The sequence below is a fragment of the Thermobia domestica genome, chromosome 5 (genome assembly GCF_964235325.1).
Source record: "Thermobia domestica chromosome 5, izTheDome1.hap1.1, whole genome shotgun sequence".
Lineage (NCBI taxonomy): Eukaryota > Metazoa > Arthropoda > Insecta > Zygentoma > Lepismatidae > Thermobia > Thermobia domestica.
In genome coordinates, this window is record NC_137458.1 from 235,453,759 (window position 1) to 235,477,528 (window position 23,770).

The 23,770-nt window shown below is 35.6% G+C and overlaps 1 protein-coding gene across 4 annotated transcripts in view; it reads left to right on the plus strand.

Moving 5' to 3' along the window:
• LOC145686459 (uncharacterized) overlaps positions 1-23,770 on the plus strand; it is a 201,606-nt gene that overhangs the window by 165,303 nt on the left and 12,533 nt on the right. For all 4 annotated transcript variants that reach the window (XM_081759778.1, XM_081759781.1, XM_081759779.1 and 1 more), the window contains one exon: positions 6,926-7,058. In XM_081759778.1, coding sequence (XP_081615904.1) covers positions 6,926-7,058 — 133 coding nt within the window. The remainder of the gene's footprint in view (positions 1-6,925; positions 7,059-23,770) is intronic.

Sequence of the window (23,770 nt, forward strand, 5' to 3'; positions counted from 1 at the left end):
CAATACTGGAAACAGAAACTATCTAAAAGAAGTACTATTTAATATAAAAGAATTCTGCGGCAAAATAACGAAAATTAGCACATTGTTTCCATCCTTTATGATGAATAGAAATATGTATACTCTTTAAACTTGTATGATCGAATGTATGCCGAAGGTTATGAAAACGTACGATTCTAGTGTTACGCAGACAGAAATTTAGTTTCTAAGCCCGTTTGAACCGCCGATTTTTGGTTTAAGGAGCTGCTTATATGAACCGCTTAATTCTCTGTCCTACTGCCACGATTTTTCACGTTTGCACCTATATACTTGTACAGAGACCGTAAGTGATGTGTGAAATTCGTATATTTCGATAGATAATTACCATTGTTTACTTCTTGTATATGTAAACCAATGTATAGATGTCCTCCCCACTAGTCTAGTGGCTTGCACGTGTTTTTATGATGCACGTGGTTCCAGGTTCGATTCCCCGTGGAAGAGAAAAATAATTTCATAATCATTCGCTTTCATTGATCATCCGTCTCCTTCAGCCAAAAGGGCATAACCCTAAGACATTAAACTAAAAAATTTTATTTTTCATTTCAATGTATAGATGGAAGTAGATAGAAGTATTTGGATGCTGCAGTATCTGTCATAAATTTCATGATATCGATAAGATGTTCCGTATGTATCTGAATCGACGATAACCTTCAATAGCATATTCCCTGTTGCTATTGAAGTTGGGATTCGACTTAGTGAATGATGCGTACGCCTTTGGTTCCTGACTCATTGGCCATCAAAGTGGGGTTCGACTTCGTGAATGATGCACAGGCTTTGGTTCCTGACTTACTGGCCATCAAAGTGGGGTTCGACTTCGTGAATGGTGCGCACGCCTTTGGTTCCTGACTTATTGGCCATCAAAGCTGGGGTTTGACTTAATGAAGGGTTATTATATACGATCATGACCAAATCTGATATGGTAGTAGATCTTGTGATTCTAAGTATGCTCAAGAAATTTATTCTATACAGATTATTCATTCAAACATTATGGTGTACAGGTCATTAGTTTCCAGGTTATTGGTCATCGAAGTTGGGTTTGAACTAAGTGAAATCAGGGAATTTTTACTAAAAGCGACTGATGAAACTCATCCGATCTTGATTAAGTTTGATATGGTGATAAATCTTCATGAGCTTACTACGTATATGAAATATTATGGTATGGAGATCTTTTGTCCTCGAACTATTTGATATTGAAGTTGAGTTTTCGACTTAGTTGAGTCCAAACCATCGAGTTTGATGCCCAGTAAGTCGAGAACCAAATGCCTGCATACCATAGTACGACGCATATTAAGCTTGTTAAGTTTTACCAACATTTCAAATTTGGTCAAGTGGAAACCTTTGGTTCCTAAGTTATTGGCCACTAAATTTTGAGTTTGGACTTAACAAACCTGTTACGGGAAGTAAATTTGGTAAAAATCAATCTCAACCATACAGCACTACAGGCGTAGTTACCGTTTTGTATATTTTAAGTTTCATATTTGACAAAATTCACAAAGGTTTGCACTGAATAATAACACGAATTCCCTGCTTTCAGTCGACATTTTATTTTCTTCGTGGATATGGTTTTGATCCTAGATTTTTGAAAGTGTCCACTTTGTCGGAAGTATTTCTCAATATTTTAACGTATCCAGAATTTGCAGTATTACGGTTACGATGAATTCCCTATATTTAGTTTTATGAGCATTTACTTCTAAATCTATACCCTTGCAGGCGTTTTATGAAACATCTGTATTTCTTTCTATGTTCCTTATATCATCTCCTATCAGTTTGACATCATCAGCAATAAGCCATACCTGGTGAATGCCATCCTGCTCTAGGTCGTGTTTTTATTTTTAATTTTCCTTATAAAATATTCCAGAACAGAACTGGGTAATAATGGCAACAGTACATCTCCTTGTTTCAAGCCCTTTTTGAGTGAACTCGTGGACAAGTATTTCATATTCGGACTTTGGATTTAATTTTCTGGAAAGTGGAGGGAGACATTCCCATAAAAAGTCAGAAGAATGCAAGACATTCCTACGCATGTCTTGTATCCCCATGGCCCAAGACACACTTCAAGTCTGAGACCCTGTCAAAAATGATTTTTATTTCTACCTTTTTTTTTTTTTTTCTAGGTACAGACATATTAATAATTTTTAATTAGCCTCCTCTGAAGGTATCTTTAATTGACTTTACTCTCAGCTTCAGATGTCATAAGCAATCTTGTGATTGGTTGTAGAGGCCATAAGCTGTGTTGTTATTGGTATCTTTTTTTTCCACTTTGATGACATGAAAAGTAGTTTTAAAAAATATGTGACGTCATACTCAAAGTAGTTTTACATTTTTTTCATTCTCGGTGTTACCAGAGTTAAAACTTTAATGACAGCGTTGTCAAATTTAAAAGCTCCAATATATTTTTTCTAAAAAAAAAAAAAAAAAAAAAAAAAATACAAAGTTTTGCAAATGAAATTGTTTTCACAAAACAATTTTTCTGTGAATAGAAAAAGCTACAAGAAAGGGTTATTTAATTTTTACAATATGGACGTTATTTATTCACCAGGAAATAACAGACCTGTACAATAAAAAGAAGTTGCACTGAAACATAATGAAATAATGAAAATAAATAAAAAAAATAAGTCAATCGTTAATAAAAATTTTTAAAAATGGCATGCATAAAGATATCAAACACGGTACTCACTATATTATAAAAGGTGACATGTTTTTATACAGTGTTCGAAGTGAAAAAAAAAAAAAAAGCAGAGGCGGTATGTTTTATTTCGATTTTGACTCGACATACCGGCTATCTAAATGTTGAAATACAAGTGAGAGTATGTTGCCTAAAAGATTGCATTTCTATTTACATAATGACTAAAATCACTGGAAAGTTTCTTTGTAGTTATGGGGGGACGGACATCGAGAGACTTTAGTTCCCTGCAACGACTCTCTGATAAATTAAAAAAAAAAAAAATGTCCCCATATGTTATATTATAGAGAATTATAAGCAAAAATGCTCAGAAACCGAGTTTTTATGTTAACAATTTCCTGAGGGGAAAACTGCCGGACCTCCCACTCGACTGAGAGGTATTCCGAATTCCCGGAAGATCTGGCCCCACAGCAGACAACCCCTAACTCCGCCCATGCTCTCACACACATAAGAAAGAAACAATTCAATATGGCACATCCAAATATAAACTAGATAAACTTCTTTTAAGGCACCTCATTTTAAAATCAAAAAATAGGAAAAAGATCAGAAAAATGTCGGTGTTGTAAACTTAGAAATTATTTCTACATAAGAAATAAAATCTTTTTACGTGCAAAGCTATTCGTCAATTACTGTGTATAAAATGGATTTATTAAAGGTATTTAGTATCTACTTTCGAGTGTAGGTATGTCTTGATCACTGAAACACCAGAGGCGGTATGCCTTCATCACGAAAAAAAACAGGCTGTATGGCATACCGTCTCACTTCGACCACGCTTGGGAGGTGATTCTACAGATGAAAACAAGTAAAAATATCTATGTAACACAATGTCCATCTCGGCCTCCAAACCGAGTTAAGGACGTCCAAAAGGGTGGGAAAATGAACTTCGAAGGCTAATTCTGGCAAAACGACAAGAGATAGAAGGGTGGTGTTAGGTGACCCACACAGACTCTCAACATGGACTATCCAAAGATACTAAGATTAGATGTGTACAAGACGAGCGCAAGGGATTCCCCAAAGGATGCCTCACTTTGCCCTCATAACGTCCGCGGCATGCTTCGCATCCTTCGCATGATTGGCCTCTTCAATACTTCCCGTACGCACCGCCCGTTCTGTTCTTGCACTCTGAACTTCTGTGCATACCTTCTTTTCCTTCTTCTGATTCTGTAAGTAAACTGTATGTACTAGTACTCCCCTGAACTTCTTGCCGAGCTTTTGGTTAATTCCGTCCTCCTCTTTGATGCATCTCTGTGCACCTATACTGTCAGATTACTATGTCTACTCATTCCACTTCCTGAGCTATCATGTAGTGCATCTCGGGGCACCTCTCCCTACACGCTATTGCGTATACTCATTTCACTTAATGAGATATTAGGGTTTTTTGCATTGTAGTTATTCTCTTCAAAGTCTTCCACCTTTAACTGCTTCCTCACTGGCTGCACTGATCACAGTACACACGCTGGTGCAAAATGGTGTAAACCAGTGCATTTAAAACAACGCTTACCATAAGCTGAACACTTTCCTATTATACGAGATTTCTGACACTTATTACATCTAATTTGTCTTTCCTGTTCAGGACACATAAAGTCGCATGATGACGAATATCTAGCTCGTTTGATTAGCCTTCCTGGCGAACTTCATGTATATTTATCCTGATTTTACGCATAGTTTTTTACCGCATAATTTCTTCTTGTAATTTACAAATTACAAGGTCACATTTCCTAAATTCCTACAGAATCCACACATAACGTTCTTTTCCACTCAATATTTCCATATTCTGCAGCGTAGCCTTATGTGTTGAATCCTGTTCATAATACTGCCATTGTCTCAATTGCACTGTTTGTGAACGTATCCTCTCGGTTCCACAATCTTTAATATACTTATGAACCTCTGGTTACATACATACCCTCCATCCAGTTACTAAGTTTTAGGGATATCAACGTTTGGACAGTCTAATCCTGTCGTACTTTATCTATATATATAAAACTCAAAATCACTATGTTTGTGACTAAATCTCCTGAACCGCCCGACCGATCTCGATCAAATTTGAAACATGGATGAGATTCGAGGCTGGGCTTGTTTTAGGCTATTCACTTTGATGGTAGAACTGAGGGATATAGAAAAATAAATAAAACTTAATAACTCTTGAACCACTCGACCGATCTTGATCAGATTTTCAACATAGATGAGGTTCAGGCCTGGGATCGTTTTTGTGATTTAAGTTTGACGGAGCAACTTAGGGGAGGAAAAGGAGGGGGAGATATATAAAAATCATTTTATATAAGACTGAAACTGATTATATTTGTAACTTAATACCTCTTGAACTATTCGACCGATTTCAATCAAATTTTCAAGACACATGAGGTTCAGATCTGGAAACATTTTTGTAATTTTATTTTAGCGGTAGATACTCGAGGAGGGGGACGTATAAATAAAAACTTTTAAAACCTAATAACTTTTGGATCACAAAAACAATCTCGATCAAATTTTCAACATATGAGGATTGGGCCTTGGATGTTTTTTATCCTTTCACTTTGACGAGCCAACCTGGGGAAGGGGGATATATATGTAAAAAAAATAATTAAAATTACTGCCTTTGTGACTTCATTACTCTTGAACCACCCGACCGATCTCAATCAAATTTTCAACATACATGAGTTTAGGGGCAGGGATTACTTTAGACTATTCACTTTGACGATGCAACGTAGAGGAGCGTGGGAGAAATTTTAAAATAATCAAAAATGACCGATATTAGTGTTGATTCCATAGGTTTCAGGGTCGATAAGAGAAACTGACACTTCTGATGCTGTTTCAGTCCAAGTTCAGCCTGATAGTTGGGGAGGGGAAGGATACAACGTAGGGAAGGGAAATAAACATTTAAAAATGATCGAAAATGACTAATATTAGTGTTGAATCCATAGTTTTAGGAGTAGCTGAGATTAACAGTGACAATTCTACTGCCGTGTGCCTCAGCACGAAGGATGGGGAGGGGAGAGAAATTTAAAAATGATCAAAAATGACCGATATTAGTGTTGAATTCATAGTTTTCGGGGTCGATGAGGGTTACAGTGACACCTCTGATGGTGTTTCAATTCAAGTTCAGCCTGATAGTTGGGGAGGGGAAGGATACAACGTAGGAGATGGAGATAAACATTTAAAAATGATCAAAAATGGGACAGGGGTTTAAGTCTGAACACATAAAAAAATTTTATTTTTCCAAGTGAAAGGGGGTCGCACATGCCGTCCAGCAAACAACAAAAGTTAAACCGGATTAAACAAAACTAAAAAACAAAAAAACAATTTAAAAAATCAATTAAATAAATCAATTCAAAAAAGCAATTAAATAAATCAGTTCAATAAATCAATCTCCATAATCAATTTTCAAAAACAATATCAACAAAAAATAATTAGTAGTAATTCACATAATCAAAACTTAAAAAAATTCGTCTAAGATCGCCGGACCGTTATCTTAAAAAACATCATTCGGTCAACGTAAAACGTCAAATCAACATAAACATTTAAAAAAGTTCCATAATTCAATGCTCGTCCACACCATCCAATAATTCAAAGTATCAGCTTAAAAAATCCACATCCAACACCAAAATCATCAAAAAAACATAAAAACCATCAGGTATATATTACTCCTACTCAAAACTCAAAGGCTCAATACTCAATCATAACAATACTCATCTAACAAATATTCCAATTATTCACAATTAACACATCACAAACACTTGCAATCTCAAAACTTACTTATAAAAAATACAATTTTATTAATCTAATAAAGTCACTTTCTTATTTATATTAATCCCCATTTAATAAACCTCTCACACTTAAATACTATATCATTCCTACTCATTCTAAATAATAAGTAAAAGGCACTCAAATTCACTCAAATTTGCATCCCCAAACTAGGCACAAAATAACTGGGTTGTCATGGTGGAGATACTTAGGGTTCGAGTCCCGGAGCAGCTACTTTATGCAATTAATTAAGTACCTCCCGACCCACCCATTTGGAATTATGTTATAATACGTTATATTAGTAAATAAAACCCACCCTTCCCACCCTGTGGATTGCTTAGTGAGTATATTCGTAGCTAACCTTTATATAAAGAAAAGATTATAATTAAAGGTAGTGTGTTCCAGAGACTCATTTTATTCACAATAATAAAGCGTGTATATATATATATATATTATACTTTATTTTAGGAATGAGTGTAAATGCGGAGTCCGAAGATAGTGCACCTCCTCTTGTTGATCTGATTTTCTTTAGAGAAGGAGACAAAGTACCATTCGCTGAAAAAATGATCGAAGCAGGTGCAGATGTTGATTATCGATCGAAGTAAGTTAGTTATGTTTTATGCAACTAATGTTGTTGCTGGTTTAAAGAAGAGAATTGTAAAAATGGAGTATATGGTTTCTCATGGTTTCTCGTTTTTATCACTTATATAATACTGTAAACATACAGTTTCATTTCTGTTGTTTGAGAGGAATTTCTTAACTCTTCCCATTAGTAAACGATAATGTTGAGTTATATATTAATAATTATATGTAGTAAAGTAATCTGTGGAATTGTATAGAAATTGTCATGGAATTGAGAAAGAATGTAATCTCTTTTATACCTTTAATATTATATGAAATGTTAGTATACTTACTTGAGCTCACTATCATCAAGTAGTTTCAAATCGGTACCCTTGATACTGTGTACAAGTAGTTATTTTTACAATTTTATGTTAGTGACATTTTATAAATCTTCATTTGTAGATATTCAGATTTTCTTAATCCATTGGCACAGACTTACGGAAAAATTCCGTATGTTTGTAAATGGACAAAAGGCAGAGTTACTGAAAATTTCCGCTTCATCTCTCTTCGTCCCGTTTTCCCTACGAACTCAAATGTTAGCACAGTAAATTATTATAAAGTATAATGTCCATTGTGTCCATTCCTCTAAATAAAAGATCAGTTTAAAATACGCCTGAACTCGTTTAGATTTCTAGAGATATGCCAATGGATTAATGTTATATGGACCATCGAATATATATAGAGAACTTGAGTTTCAGATGTTTGGGGGAAAGGTTATAATGAAAGGTAATATTTTATAGACTCTTTCTACGAGGGATAGTCATAAGTTTTAATTATTATCTCGAAAAAATCAAGCTGCGACAGTGGTAACTTGGTGATGGTGTCAGTCATTCTCTACATGTTGCACATATTCAGCCTTCAATGCGACGCATTTTTTTCCCAACAATGGATGAGTTAGCACAAAACTTGTTGTTACAGAAGTCTTCTCTTTGGCTGTTCAGTAGACGTTTCACCTCGAAAATCATCTCCTCGTCATTCAGGATATGCCGGTTTCTTCATGCACGGAAAGAGGAAAAAATCGCTGGGTGATATATCTGGAGTAAAGCAAGATTTGATTCCCCAAAGAAGCAGCATGTGTGACTGTTCTGTGCAGAATGAGCTGGGGAATTGTGGAGCAAAAGGACCCTCTTAGACCTCTTTCCTCGACGCTTCGCCTTCATGGCCTCTCGTAATGTGGTCAACAAATTTCGGTAGTATGCTACTATGATAATTACCCTCACGAAGATAATCTGTTAGCACCACACCATGCCAGTCCCAAAAGACACTCACCATCACCTTGCCCGACGATGGTTGTGTCTTCGCCTTTTTCGGGAAGGTGATTCTACATGTTTCCACTGCTTGCTTTGCTTCTTTGTCTGGGAGTCATAATGGTATACGCAGTACTCGTCCATGGTGATTAGGAGTTTAAAGAAGTCACCTGGATTGACCTGACCAGCTGCAACATTTCTGCTACTGCCTTGGTTCGGCAGGCTTTTTGAATGGATGTGAGCAGTCGCGGAACCCAGCGGGACCGACCTTTGTCATATGCAAGATGTTGAAAACTAATCCATGACTGATTTTATCCACTATCGCCTTGATTCTAATGCGCGGTCGATCTGCGAGCACCAGGACCTCCACTTACTATTCTCTGTTCTTCACAGAGATACTTATTTCTTTGTCATTCAGATTTGTCTGAGTACACTGGAAGCATCTGCGCCACCTAACCACTGTGTCATATAATTGTGGATTGTTGCCATACACTTCCACCAACTCAGCATGGATTGTTGCAGCGTTCTTTCCCTTCAAGAGAACGAATTACCACAACAATCTCCACTTTATCAATGGGCTGCGCTATTTTGTTTTGGCTCCTCTAGCGGCGTGCGACGGTACTGTAATACGGGGATTTCAATGTGTACCAGGACTACAGACATGTGCCTGCAAAGAAACAAAAAAATAATTAACTTTATTTTTTCGAGGTGATAATTAAAACTGTATAACTACTCCTCGTATTCATACCAACAAAAGAGGTAAGTTTTACACTAAATTTTGTAGAATTACACAAATCTTAAACTAGTGTGAAATTTGAATTATATAATTTTTATTGTCCTCCTCACTGGTCTAGTAGCTGGCACGTGCTCCTATATATGGTGCATGTGGTCCCGGGTTCGATTCCCCTTGGGAAAAGGTCCCGGGTTCGATCCCAGCCCCCGCCAAGTGAACTTTGTGGTGGACAAACACCGTGTGCGTGGGTTTTCTCGGGGTTCTCCCGTTTCCTCCCACTTTTTTCATTCCACCATTTCATTCATTACTCATCATCACCGTCTCCTTTAGCCTAACCGGCATAACCGTAGGACGTAAAACTCAAAGATTTCATTTTCCCCTTGGGAAAACAAAAAAATAATTTTAGAATCATTTATTTCCATTAGTAATCAGTCTCCTTTAGCCTAAAGGGCATAACCGTGGGACATTAAGCTAAACAAAATAATTTCATTTTATAAACATTTTGTCTTCCAATTTTTAGAGAGCTGCCAAATACTAGATGCAAAGCAGGAAATATGTAACACTAGTGTTTTTTCTTTTATGTATGGCTGTACAGAATAACAATTTGCAGTAATAAAAATAATACAAAAAGTTAAATTGATAAAGATGATTTAAAAAATGAATTCAGTGTACAAGGAAGAGAAAATAAATGAATGATAAACCGAATAAATTGTGATGGGGTGGTTGGTTGATTGATTGGTGTTCAATGAGATATTAAGGAAAGGCTATTTGTCCCCATCATGATAAGGTCATTGGCTGATGCATGTTGATATGATCATTATAGATTATTAACGGCAGGGATGCGGTTCATGAGTAGGATAGTAATGAAAATAAATATCTGTTAGTTTCTTTCTGAAGAACGTGGAGAGTCTAGAAGAAGAATATTAAGATTTCTTAGGCGGAATGTATGGTCAAGTGTACTGTTATGATGAGTTGTGTGTTCTGGAGTAAGTAGTTAAGGAGCTGAACATTGCGGAAATATCTGTAAGTCGTTGCAGATCGGGTAGTATTTTGTCAACATAGAAATCTTGACAGAGAATGCATTTTACGGATGTAGTTGAGTTTATAGAATCAGAAATCCTGTAAATGATAAAATGCAGATATTGTGACTAGGTATTGAAAGATCAGACGTGTCGAATGTGAGCCACAATTTCTGCCATTTCTTTGGTAAAGATGTGTGTGTTTCAAATGTTCACGTAATGAAAGTGTGAAGGTTGGAGGGTTTTCGATAACAATTAGTCGCAGGGTGACAAAACTTCTCAGTTTCATGGAGGGAAGGATACTATTTAATCAGTAAATCCGAAATAAAATATTTCATAGTTGCTGTGTTTATATTTTGGGGAATTATTCCTTTGTATTATTGAATTGTTTTTGAGTAGGATCAAGATATCCTCTGTTTGATTTGTTGAAGTGAAGTTTAAGAATCCCTTTCAGAACCGAGACTATATGAGGCATGGACCCACTGTTTAAGGTGGAATCCGAAACATCGTAATGCGTTCAGATTTGAGGCTTTCCAACCTGGAATCAAAACCGGGACCCCATATTCATCCTCTGTTATAAAGTGCTGATGAAGGAGCATAAGGAATGATGTGCACTGTGTGGTGATAGTGTAATTAACGATTTTCCGCAATTATTTTATTTTTCTTTCTACCTTTGTTAAATAGGGACAGTAGAAATCATTGCGTGTATGAAAATGTTCCCCAGAAGAATTACAAAATAATAAAATAAATAAAATTATGCTTTATTGAATATATATCGATAACAATTCTTTCGAGGAAATTTTGTAGCCAATTGCACAAGAAATTCACGTAATTTCCAGTAAATGAACTGGGTCAAGGAACATATTGGAGTGGAATATGGATTGATTGTCTTGTTTAAACGTAGTATCTTCCAAGCACATATGGGCTTCTGCATTCAAGATTTTGTACACAGATAGAAACGAACAGAACAACTATTCTCATTAGGCTCGAATGGTGTGGTTAGAAAACCGAAATGTATGGTAAAAAGCAGGAGGTTGTTTCAATGGAGTCAACTTGGTATAATCGGTAGTGTAAAGAACTACTAACAGAAACAATATTTTTATATAAAACAGAATCCCATCCTCTTTTCTTACAAAAAAAGAATACGTGTAGGATTTCCAAATTAACATAAAGAGTATAATAAGAAAATAAATGATAAAGGGTTCTTCTTAAATGGTACAAGTTTACTAATGTAAGACATTGTGCTTATGGATTGATCATTATTTTTAAAGGGCATTTCGTCTTTACATGGTGACCATATGTCAATAACTGAGTATGAAGATCGGGGTATATTACGTAAAATACATATTTACAGTGTGTTCAGTGACGTACGCAACTCCTTGATCATTAGATTCTTACAGTGAGATTCTCAAATTTACGATATGAGCTACCATCACGTCGGAGAAGGAATCAAGAATGAACCGCCTCTCAACGTTGTGATTGAAGCGGATGTTTGGTGAATCTGTTACTATGAGAATTACAAGACACTACATTTCCATATTTTTTCTAAAGCCTAAAGAATATTTTATGTTTAGTTTAAGTGGTATATTATATATAATTTGTATGTAATTAATTTTGAGTATTCAGTAAAATCGAGTTTGTATTTTACAGTTCTAGACAAGGATGGCGACATCATCATCATAATCATATTATTATTATTATTATTATTATTATTATTATTATTATTTAGGTATATAACAAATTTTATTTTTAATTTGGTACTTTAAAAATGTTTTTACATTGAATATTATGAAGTAGTATAAATGCGAAAAGGTTGAAGGAAAGCAATGGAAATGCTTAGGACTTTTTAAATTAACTAGCCTTTGACTAGCCTGGGGCTCCTCCCCCACACCCCCGCGTTTGCTCGGCCTACGGCCTTGCATCTCTTATGTATCAGACTTTGTATCAGCAGTGAATTTCGTGCACTTGCTCTTCATATTTGCTGAATTTGCCCAGCTGGGGACTTCGCCTCCACACCTCTTAAATCCACAATTCTAATGAATTTCAAGTTTCTTTTCCTATTTCAACTATCTAGAAAATAAGATTTTGTATCCCAAGAAAACGCCATTTAAATAACATGGGAATTTTTTCATCAGCATTTAGACCCCCCCCCCCTTAAAAATTAAAAATATTCACTTTTGGCAATTTTCCTGTGGGTTACTCCTGGAAGGCTACGGTCATGCCAGATTTCATCATTCTAATCCTGCCGGAAATGCCTAAACATTTTGGGGTTTAGAAGACATCCCATATAAATAACATGGGAAAGATTTTTCAGTGTTCCATAAAACCACTCTAAAGTTTGAAATTTTTATTTTTACTGATTTACTTAGGTAATGCTAACGAAAACGTACAAGCATACTAAATTTCAAGTTTTTATTCCAATTTCAAGTATCTAAAACATGAGTTTATAGTCCAAAAAAAAGACCCATTTAAATAACGTGGGGAAATTCTTCATCCCCTTTTTAGATCCCGTAAAAATTAAAAATATTCACTTCTGGCAATTTTGCTGTCGGTTAGTCCCGGTAAGCTACAATCATGCCAAATTTAAACTTTCCACGTCAACTGGAAGTACCCCTTTAATTTATGTCAGTTCATGTAGTTTTATATATAGGATTTTCCCGTTATTATGGTTACTATACTAACGCGCAGTCTAAAATTACTCTATTTGGGGTTGCAATCCATTAAGAACAGAAGATATAATCTACCTCATGCTGGAAGTTTGCACATATTCATAAAAAATAATTTACCCGTATAACCTTAGAAATGACTTGATTTTTGATGATACACATTACATATTTTCTTTACGGCATTTTACTCATTCCCATTGGTTGTAGCTAAAATCGGTCAGGATTAACAGGTAAAAGAAGGTGAGTTCCTCCAAACTGTTCAATGCCTTTATTTAAATAGTAGAAGATTATTTTTCGGTAGAATACATATTTGTCATTGTGATGTTAGTTCACGAACATACAAAATGGTTCTTCACACTAAAATATGCTTCGGGAAAGGATTTATTCAACGGTTAACACTTTATTTTACAAGACAGTTCTTCCCCTTGCCACCGTACCAGAGCTATAAAAGATTGTTTTCTGTCCTTACGGTATTCTACATCACTTCCTTGGCTCGGTAATTCACCGGACTTAAACCCTATTGAAAATTTGTGGCATGTGAAGTCTATGGTTCGTGCAAGGACGCCTACATCAAGAAATCAGATAATTGAACCAATAAACGACATCATTGTATTCAAGTAGAGACACTGCCAAACTTAATGAAGTCTAATCGAAAACGGTGCAATCTAGTTATCAAATTTCGTGGATGTCCAATTAAGTATTAGCTCAAGTCAGAGTCATTATTGTACAAACCTAAATTTAACTTCTGTTAACAATGACTCATATTTTGTAAAGTATCACCCATTGTTGCAGATATATGTAACTTCTGTAACTTAATTTGCATTCTGCATAAAGTTTCCTTTAAATTTATGTATATTTCATTGTATTAATGCTTGCTTATGTGGAAATTTCTTACTAGACTTTATAAACGCATAAAATTACATAGAATTGCTATTAATTTTTTCATTTCTGTGTATAGATTTTTAAATTTAAATATTTATTTTCTTTCTTAATGCTTTCTGTTCGCAATGACAGTTAATAAATGTTGATATATATGCCACAGAGAAAGAGATCGAAAAGATGAAGAACACTGCACATATATCTAATATGCTGAAATCTTATGTATGGTTATTAGCGATTTCTGTTCCTTAGATAATGGACTACTTATCTTGCTTAGCAAATTTGGTTTAGATCCAGCTAGTAGTTACCAAGAAATAAAGTACAATATACTATGCAAGCCAAGCCGAGCCTATCCCTGAGTGAGCTCGGTGATCGAATATTGTGATTTTTATTCCTTTGATGAAGGGTTACATGCTCAAAAATTTGATTTAGATTGGGTCAGTAGTTACCGAGAAACAAACCACACACACACACACACACACACACACACAAACAATCACACATACATATACACTTGGAGTGAAACATGTGCTTACTCTGGGAAGAAACCGTAAGCTTGGGATCATAAATGGAACATACTCTATGTACACAGAATCAGCGTTTTTCAACATCACTCCACTAAGAGGGCGCTTGAGTCGGGTCAGTACACCCTGGCTAAAGAAGCAGAGAACATACTGTTGTTCTTTAAAATAATTTTATAATTAATTAAAATAATTTTATAATCTATTAAGTTCCAGAGAAAAGGGCCGAAGAATTACACTCACTCACGTCTGTTGTTAGAGTCGAGTGTTGATGCTTCTGTTTAGGTTAAAGTAGCAGTTCGACTTAGAAATGCATTTTTACAATTTATTTCCATTTGTAGAGTTGAAAATTCTAAAAGGAATGGTGTTTGTTTGATCGCGATACGTTCAGTCGTTAGCGAGTAACAAGAGGAAGAAAGGTTTTGTGATGACGTCATAGGTGGTCAAGGAGCGAGAGCAGGCTTACATACTACATAGTGCCAAGCATTTCGTTTGTGAGAGGTGCGGTGGCATGTTCTAAGTGCGGTTTCCTTTTCCAGAACTGATTGCAAAGACTTACAAATATCATCTGCATGTAGAAAATTATATCTGATGGTGGGCTGAACAAACGTTTTTATAATATTATAAAATGTATCCTATAAAGCATGAGTTCAGCGTTTCAAAAAAAAATCGAAACCAATATGTAAATAGGTGGCAGACGAGATTGCTTCAACACCTAAGTACCTTTTCTTTAATCATTCTTCCGATTCCCAAACATAAGTATGTTCATTTTCACGTTTTGTTGCAATTTTTAACGCTGACCCTATAATTTTGTGCTTCAAGGTATGTACAGGAGCGCAACATATGAGGCAAAAATGAAATAACATCTGTAAAGTTTGCCAGAATACGAAAAACACTTCACCGGTTAAATTTCTTTTATTCGCATAGCTGCCCGCGGAACAACTCTCATAACCCGTTTCATTATCATTGTCACATGATACAGAGAAATTAAACGATGAATCAATGTCTTGAGGAACAGTCATCGTCACTGATTACTTCTACAAGCCGGAATTTTTCACTCCCTAATTCACAGTGTATAGCTTACTTCTAAAGCAGTATCTTCAGAATCATGAGTGAAATCGTCTCTATTACCCTCTAATGCAGCGTTTCCCAACCTTTTTCAACTTGCGGCACACTATAAGTGTAACTTGAATTCCCGCGGCACACTCATGTAGATATTATTATTATTATTTGTAAATATGAAATATAGTGGTAACTTTTTCTTTGATTACTGATCTCCTTCTCACAGGGAAGAAAGCTCGATCACTGATTTCCCCCCGTGGTATATCATTATGCTTATTTTTTCATTCTAATTTAAAAATAGAAAACAACTGCAATGAGATATGGGACCAAGGCTTTTAAAAATACACTTTTTCTTGAAAACTGTATCCAACCTCTCACTAAGAAGGAAGATCACTAAATAACGAATGAACAAACAAACCTCTTTTACTTTTAAAACACAAATGTAGGTAATTTGCATGCATGTTTACTTTGTCGAAAGGACAGAATGCATTTTAAAATTTTAAGTTACGAAACAGTCTGCAACAATAAAGAAGCAATAATGGTCATAACAATGATAACAAATACTATTTTCAACATTAAAAATGTACAGAAAAGTAACAGTGTGAAAGTCAAAATTGTAGATACATAGTAGAGGTTCATGTTAATGTTAAATATAAATATACATTTTTCTCTATGTCTTGCAATTTGACTGCTACAGAATTAATAATTTGTTTCGATTTCCTCGCGGCACACCAGCGGCCCATTCACGGCACACCGGTTGGGAAACGCTGCTCTAATGCCTCGTCTTGACTACAACCGTCAATTGCTTCTTGTACGATATTTGTACGTTGGTAACTGGACATAGATCGGTGCTTGTTCAATGGCTCGGATTTTAAACCTTTCAGTAATATACTTGGAACAGCATTCTTTCTCAGTTTGCGTGTAAATAATTCTCCTGGCATTAGCCAGAAGTGGATCTAGACGGTAAAAACTCAGCGGGGGAGGGGGGAATCAGAACCCAGACTATGATATGTATATCATCTTTCTTATATAAAAACTTATATATATATATCATCTTCAAATAAAAACTTTCAAAAATATCTAAATAATAGCTTAAATCAATTTTGCAACTCAAAAACTGGGGGGCCTAGGCCCCCGGCCCCAGCCTAGATCCGCCACTGGCATTAACTTTTCTTTCAGTAAACTTGACTTCTCGAAGGCAGGCTCTTTAAGATGTTTGGAACACGAGTGATTTTATTTGGTACATTTTTTTCCCATTGATTTTCTTGAGCCATAATTTATATCGATCTGGTGATTTCTCACGACGTAGAAACGTAAGGAAAGATACTTTATGTCCTCAGCTTTATTTGCACAAGAATTACAACCGAAAACACAGCAGGTATTAGGCATTTCTACTTCACACTAGTGTTTCTTTAAAAAAAAAAAAAAATCCGGAGGGGAAGGGGGAGAAGGGCACTTAGTATTCGGAGAGGCACATTATTTTTACACAGTACTATTATATTTATTATATTATAGATGCATTATTTTGGTCTCCTCCGGGGGAATCTCTCAGAGCTCCGGGAGACAGTGCCACCTTAAAAACATGTCTGGAAGAAACACTGTTTCGCACAACAAACTTAGTTACTGCTCTCTCTACTCTTTTTTATACTACTGCTGTAGGAAAAACAACTAACAAAAACGTCCCTCAAGAATTCAACACAGAGCAAGACTGCTAACAAATCCAAAACACAATCTATTAAATCCAATGCACTATTAAAGTTTTATCAGCTGCGTACAAGGGAGTGGTTGCTGACTCACATTGAGTTTCTCGCGTATCCCACCAGTGACGTCACCATTTACAATTCATCAAAAACAAATGCCTATAGAAGTTGAACGAGACGGCCTATCAAGATATAAAAATATACGGATCTCTTATTTTTTGTTACTCTTTCTATTGCACCAAACTTGTTTTTAACTCGAACTGCTGCTTTAAGAAATGGACCTTCTTAATGAATTCTTGTAATAAATCCTCAAACAGTAAATATCTCTCGTCGAATAAGTGTAGGTCAAACGGGAATAGAAATGAGGGGAATGCCTGTTTCTCCTCAATCTAAGATGAGATAGAGATAATAATGCAAATTAATAATTAGGTCAGTAGATGAAAAGGGAATAGGCCAAACGGGAAGACACCATTGTAGTCTATTGTGATTAACATCAAAACCTCCAATGATAGATTTATACCATTTCCGGTTGGATTAGAGAAATAGGTACAGAGGTGGAACTCATTTTTGGGACCCCAAATTCGTATTAAAAAAAAGTCATTTCTCGCTGTTTGTTAACAGTTTCGTTTCTTGAGGATCAATTGAGACCGGAAGTTTGCAGTGATTTTTCACTTCCGTTTTAGTAGAGAAATAAGAGTGGAGATAGCATATTTCTTTGAGACTTTGAATCCATTCTCAAAAAAGATGTGTTATTGCTCTATTGCAATAACACTAAAACCAGAAATGGTCGGAATAGAAGAATAATGTCGAAGATGTAATCTATTCATGGAATGCTGAAGGCTTATCAGAAAGCCGTTTTTCGTTACGGTACTATTTTTACTCTGATACGTATAGGCCTGTAGACAGACAGAAAACGGACGGACATAGCCTTCTATAAGACTTTTATTTATTTATTTATTTTACGTTCAAATGACCACAGTATTGTAGATTTGTATATGTGGTATAAAATATATCAATATATTTCTATCTGAATAACAAATATACTTTATATACATCTTATTGTTAGTAGACCACACATCTTTTAGTGAGTTTATGTATAACATGTTCAGGTGATTTGATAATACCAGATTATAAATATACCAGATTACTTATGCATAGCACAGTGTAGAAGTGTAATTCATTCGTAGCATAGTTTGGAACTCTAATGATAGTTCTACAATATTATTCGAGTTAAGCGGGGAAAATGTCATAAGATGGGATACATATTAATTGATAGATCGCATTGTAATGTACCACGTGCTTGTGTTTATAAACAATGACACGTGCTCATTTACGAAGGAGTACCACCTCACGTTGGATTACTACAAGAAGCAAACGACGAACCACCAAGACCACCTACAGTCACATTACAACAAGGAAGTAGCAGCGCCTATATAACGGAGAGGATCCTATGGTCAGTCACCAGTCTGCGATTGGTCTCCACTCCACTAGCATGCTTGGACTGTAGGAGAAACCCAATCTCAAAGCCTCTAGTTTGCTTCGGAACTCTAGGTTTCTTCTTTCCTCCCGCTTAGCTCTCCCTAAGCTCTGTCGAGATCCCAATCTCAGTTGCTACCCTGCTTCGGAGTTCTGTGACTCTTAACCTCCTCACTGCTTGCTTCGGACCAGTGGGGTTTCCTTAGCTTGCCCGGAGCTTTGTGGAGATCATGTTCTAAGGCTGTAAGTCCTTGGGCTACCTTTTCTCCATCTCGCATTAGAGAAAGTTATATTAAATTATTTTTGTAAATACTCCTATATTTTATTAAAGTGCTTTCAAAACTAGAAACAAATTGACAGCTCAAAAACACGTACAGATTTGTTTTGAAGAAGGGAATCTACGTCACACAGTTATTGTGGTCACTCAACGAGGGTCGAATCATAAACGTCATTTTAGCAACAGTGGGTGAAGGATTTCCTTGGCAACAGACCTCAACGTTCCAATGTTGCCACCAAATAGTAAACACATGTTTTCAGAATGAAAGAAGTGTCTTTCGTTTGTACGTGGAAGTGATGATAATAATAATAATAATAATAATAATAATAATAATAATAACAGCCCCCCTCCCTTACCAACATGAACAAACTAGGACGACAAACATATCCTTTCATCCGTTCCAAACAAACCAATAGTTAGAAATTCACATTTTCGTTAAGACTCACTGCGCACGAAGTGGTAACAGCGTACCATGTGCTTCTCCAAACGTCAATTTGTTTCTAGTTTTGAAAACACTATAGAAGATTTTTTATAATAAGCCAGTAGTGGGAGTCGGTTTCGGACTGATTTTCTCAAACCTAGCTCTACCTATACGACCTGCACTACCAGAACTTTTACAATATTGAACTGAACAAAATGGTATGCGTGAGTGTAGAAGCTTGTGCGTGGTTTCCAAGAAAGCTCTTCATTATGACACTTGCAAGACGAGAATATAGTATAATTAAGAGAGATTTAGACCAAAATTATGACTACCTCTTAAATTTAATTTCTATTTAACTAAAATATTGTCCAAAAAGAAGATATATATATATATATATATATATATATATATATACAGGGTGGTAAGAAACTATTTGAACAAACTTCAGGAGCTGATTTCCGACACCGAAACTAGCAAAGAAGTCCTCTGAAACTTTGATCAGTGTAGGATAGTTTTGCCGATATAAGGTGCCGAAAGCTTGGGAAAAATGAACTTTAGAGAGCTGTAATTCAAAAACAACGCAACGTAGAGAGTACGGTTTAGAACATGACACTCGAAGTCATACCTGCTCGATTAAAAAATGTATGTTTCAAACCTCCGCAGGATGTGTGCGGGGGATTCCCCAAATGAACATAGGGATTACTTGCCAGGTTATAGGAAATCCATAAGTTCCTTTGGGGAATACCTCACACACATCTGGCGGAGGTTTGATACATACATTTTTCGATCGAGCAGGTATGAGTTCGAGTGTTATGTTCTATACCGCACTCTCTACGTTGCGTTGTTTTTGAATTACAGCCCTGTGAAGTCCATTTTCACACGATTTCGGCACCTTATATCGCCGAAATTATCCCTAACTGACCAAAGTTCCAGAGGATTCTTTTGCTAGTCTCGGAGTCGGGAATCAGCTCCCGAAGTTTGTTCAAATATTTTCTTACCACCGTGTATATATATCTATATCTATATCTATCTATCTATCTATCTATCTATCTATATATATATATATATATATATATATATATATATATATATATATATATATATATATATATATATATATATATATCAGTTAATAAATCACATCAAGATTAACAAAAAATAACATACATATGGGTAAACTCTTAAGTGTAGTTTTCGACGAAAGTTTTTATTTTACTGGAAGAAATATTTATTTGTTTATTTACTGTGTTTGAAGTAAAATACACTTAACTAGCAGGTTATATCCATTATTGTTTGTCTCTAGCTAACAGTGAAACACATGCCCTTTTACATACATATTACTTGTAGTAATAATGATAATAACAATGAAAATAGTAATGGAAAAGTAAACAAATTTAAAGAGATCTGATCATTTACATCGTTTACCTGTATCCTTTTCATAACATTTCTAATACTTTATAATTCTCATTCTGAATTTTAGAAGTAGTACATCTGTAAACTTGTAAAGTAGCAAATTAAAATAGTTGAGCTACGTTAATTTTGAGTTTAGCGTCCCTGTCAGCAGCGAGAGTGTATGAGACGTGGACCTATTGAATAACGTGGCATCCGAACCAGATTAGCTCTTGCCGGGAATCGAACCCAAATCTCCTGCTCCAAAGGCGCTAACGCTAACCACTCAGCCACGAAGAAGCTCTGCAAATTAAAATAATATCAATTGTCATATAACTAAAAAGCAACCTTTGATCATTGTATGCAACTTCAATATACAAAGAGGGTTGTACTGTATGTGCGACACATGCATTTGTACGTGGCGGCGAGTTTTGGAGGGTGGTTTAAAAAAAAATAAATAAGCTGTACAAAATTGAAACTGGAAACACGTATTATTTAAAATTTATATCTGTTGTTGGAATTTGACTTCAAGATTGTTAAATTTACTAATACGATGCATCTATTTGTATATTAGATCCATGAATCATGTTTGCGTTACATTAGTTTATAACTGTGTGAACATTGTTAATGGTAGAACAAGTCAGTTGTAGATTTGTGTAGTCATCATTAAAAAATCCATTGTTGATGTGATCGTCACTTATTTTACAAAGCAGGGGGCGCGGTAACTCAGTGGTAGAGCGTTCGCCTCCGGTGGTTGGGGTCCCTGGTTCGATCCCAGCTCGTGTCGTGTGGACTTTGTGGTGGACAAACACCATGCTCGTGAGTTTTCTCGGTGTTCTTCCGTTTCCTCTCACTTTCTTCATCCACTATTTCATTCATTTATCATCATCACCGTCTCCTTTAGCCTAACTGCCATAACCGTGGGACGTAAAACTCAAAGATTTCTTTTTCATTTTCATTTTGCAAAGCCCATTATTGACGATATGTATCAGATTTGCATATAATAATTGAATTAATTTTCGTATGACATAATAATTATTTTGTATTTACGAACTGTCATCTGTTTCTGAGTAATGTAGATGTCTGATTATTTGTTCGAGAGGCTCCGATCAAGTTGAGTTTCCTACAGAACTCCTACAGAGTGTGTAGCGAAGTATTCATATATTTTAGTGTTGTGTCTTTCCATGTTATACACATTACAATGTGCAGTAATCGCTTAGTAATAGATTTCTTTTTGACTAACTGGTACTTAATCGCCTCAAATACTTTAACTATTTTAGCTTTAGCTTCTTGGAATACAAAATAGATAGTATTATTTTCATCTTGTAATATATGTTCTATACATTCTATCAATCAGTGTTTTAACCTCGTCAACTGATGCCGGAATAATATATAAATAATACATAAAGTATCGCTGAATCGACATGAACTAATTTTGTTTTTCCACCGAACTATTCATGGTGCATAATTTTCACTAAACCTTTATACACATGAAACTAAAAATCTCATTATCATTCAGTGAAATATATATTTTCATTAATGGCCCTAATGTTATACTAGGAATAACGTTCTTAAAGTCTGTTTTTTTAAGATGGGTTCTTTCTAGAGATAGAGAGGTGGCAAATGAAGCCATTGCACGGTTTGGGAAACTATAGCCGCGCTGTAATTGCACTGTATGTTCAGATATAATTACAAATAAATTTCATAAAAGAAAAGCCTTGTGGTAGAGCAGCCTTGGCTGAACCTCGCCCTCAATAAAAAGCTTTATTATTAGTATTATTATTATTTTGAAAATAATAATATTTAAACTTGAAGCCTGTAAGAAAAAGGCTTTAAAAAGAAAATGGAGATGATGTGTCTTGTAGATCTCATTTAGTAAAAAATACACCAACCCTCTGCTTCAATTACACTATTGAGGCAGAGGTTCATCATCGATTCGCACTCCGGGGCCATGATAGCTCATATCGTAAACGTACTCTTCACTGTAAGAAATTAGCGTTTTGGTTACTACGCTAAACACATTGTAAATATGTATTTTACGTAATGTGTCCCGATCTTTTTATTCTGTAATTTGCCATATGATCGCCATGTAAAGACGCAATGGCATTTAAAATAAGTGATCAAACCATGAACACAGTGTCTTAAGTGCATTAGCAGACTTGTTACATGTAAGAAAAACCTCTAATCTCAATAATTTTCTTATACTGTTTCATTTTTTAGTACTGTAATATGAAAATCTTACATGTATTTTACTATTTTGTGAGAAAAGGAGATGAGATTCGACTCGGGGTAAAAAAAATTGTTTGTGTTCATGGTTCTTTACATTATCGAATATACCAAGCTGACTACGCTGAAATAATTTCCGACTTTTTTCCGTACTACTTAAGTTTGTTTAGGCATACCGCGTCGCTTTGAGCCTCAACTGAAGAATTTTTCTGTTTTGTTTCTGTATTTTCGTAAGAAATCATGATTACAGAAGCCAATATATTACACACACACACACACACATATATATATATATATATATATATATATATATATATATATATATAGATAGATAGATAGATATATAAGGTGACTGGTAATTCGATGCATTACTTGCAAGGGAATATTCTACAAGTACTTAGGAGCATTTTCTCCTATATGAACCAGGGGTCGCAAATCAATAGTTTCTGAGTAATTTGCACATATGTGATTTCTTTGAAATTTGCAGGCAAACGAGAGGAGCGCGAGAAAGTTTTATCCTGTCCCACTTCTACATATCGTATAGCGCTGAAATTCTGCGAGTATCATCCTGCATACCTACGTAGGTCATGTGGTAATGTACAGCTATTAACTTTGCACTGTTGCTGTGTTATAGGTCCGAACGTGAAGTAAGGTGTAGTGATCCAAAATCCATTACTGCACTTCAGAAAGCAACTTGGCAACATCGCAGAAGTACTTGCCCCTACGAAATGACTGCAAGGTTGAAAAGAGGTGGAATGAAGATGGTGTGTAGTCAAGAGAAAATGGAGACTATGTCGAATTTCATACGCAGAGTCGTGCAACTGTCTGGCCAACATTCGAGCAGTGAACGGGTGCGTTGTTTTCCAAGAGGCGGACACCTTTTGTCAGCATGCCACACTCTGGAATTTCACAGAATTCCACAACACATGCAGCAGTGAGATATAATATATCCTGATAATTGTGGTATCCTTTGTCCAGAAAGCAAGTAGTAATACCCCATGCGATCTCAAATAAATGTGATAATCACTTTGGTCGCTCAGACTTGAACACGAACTTCCTTTGATGGAGCGTCGGTG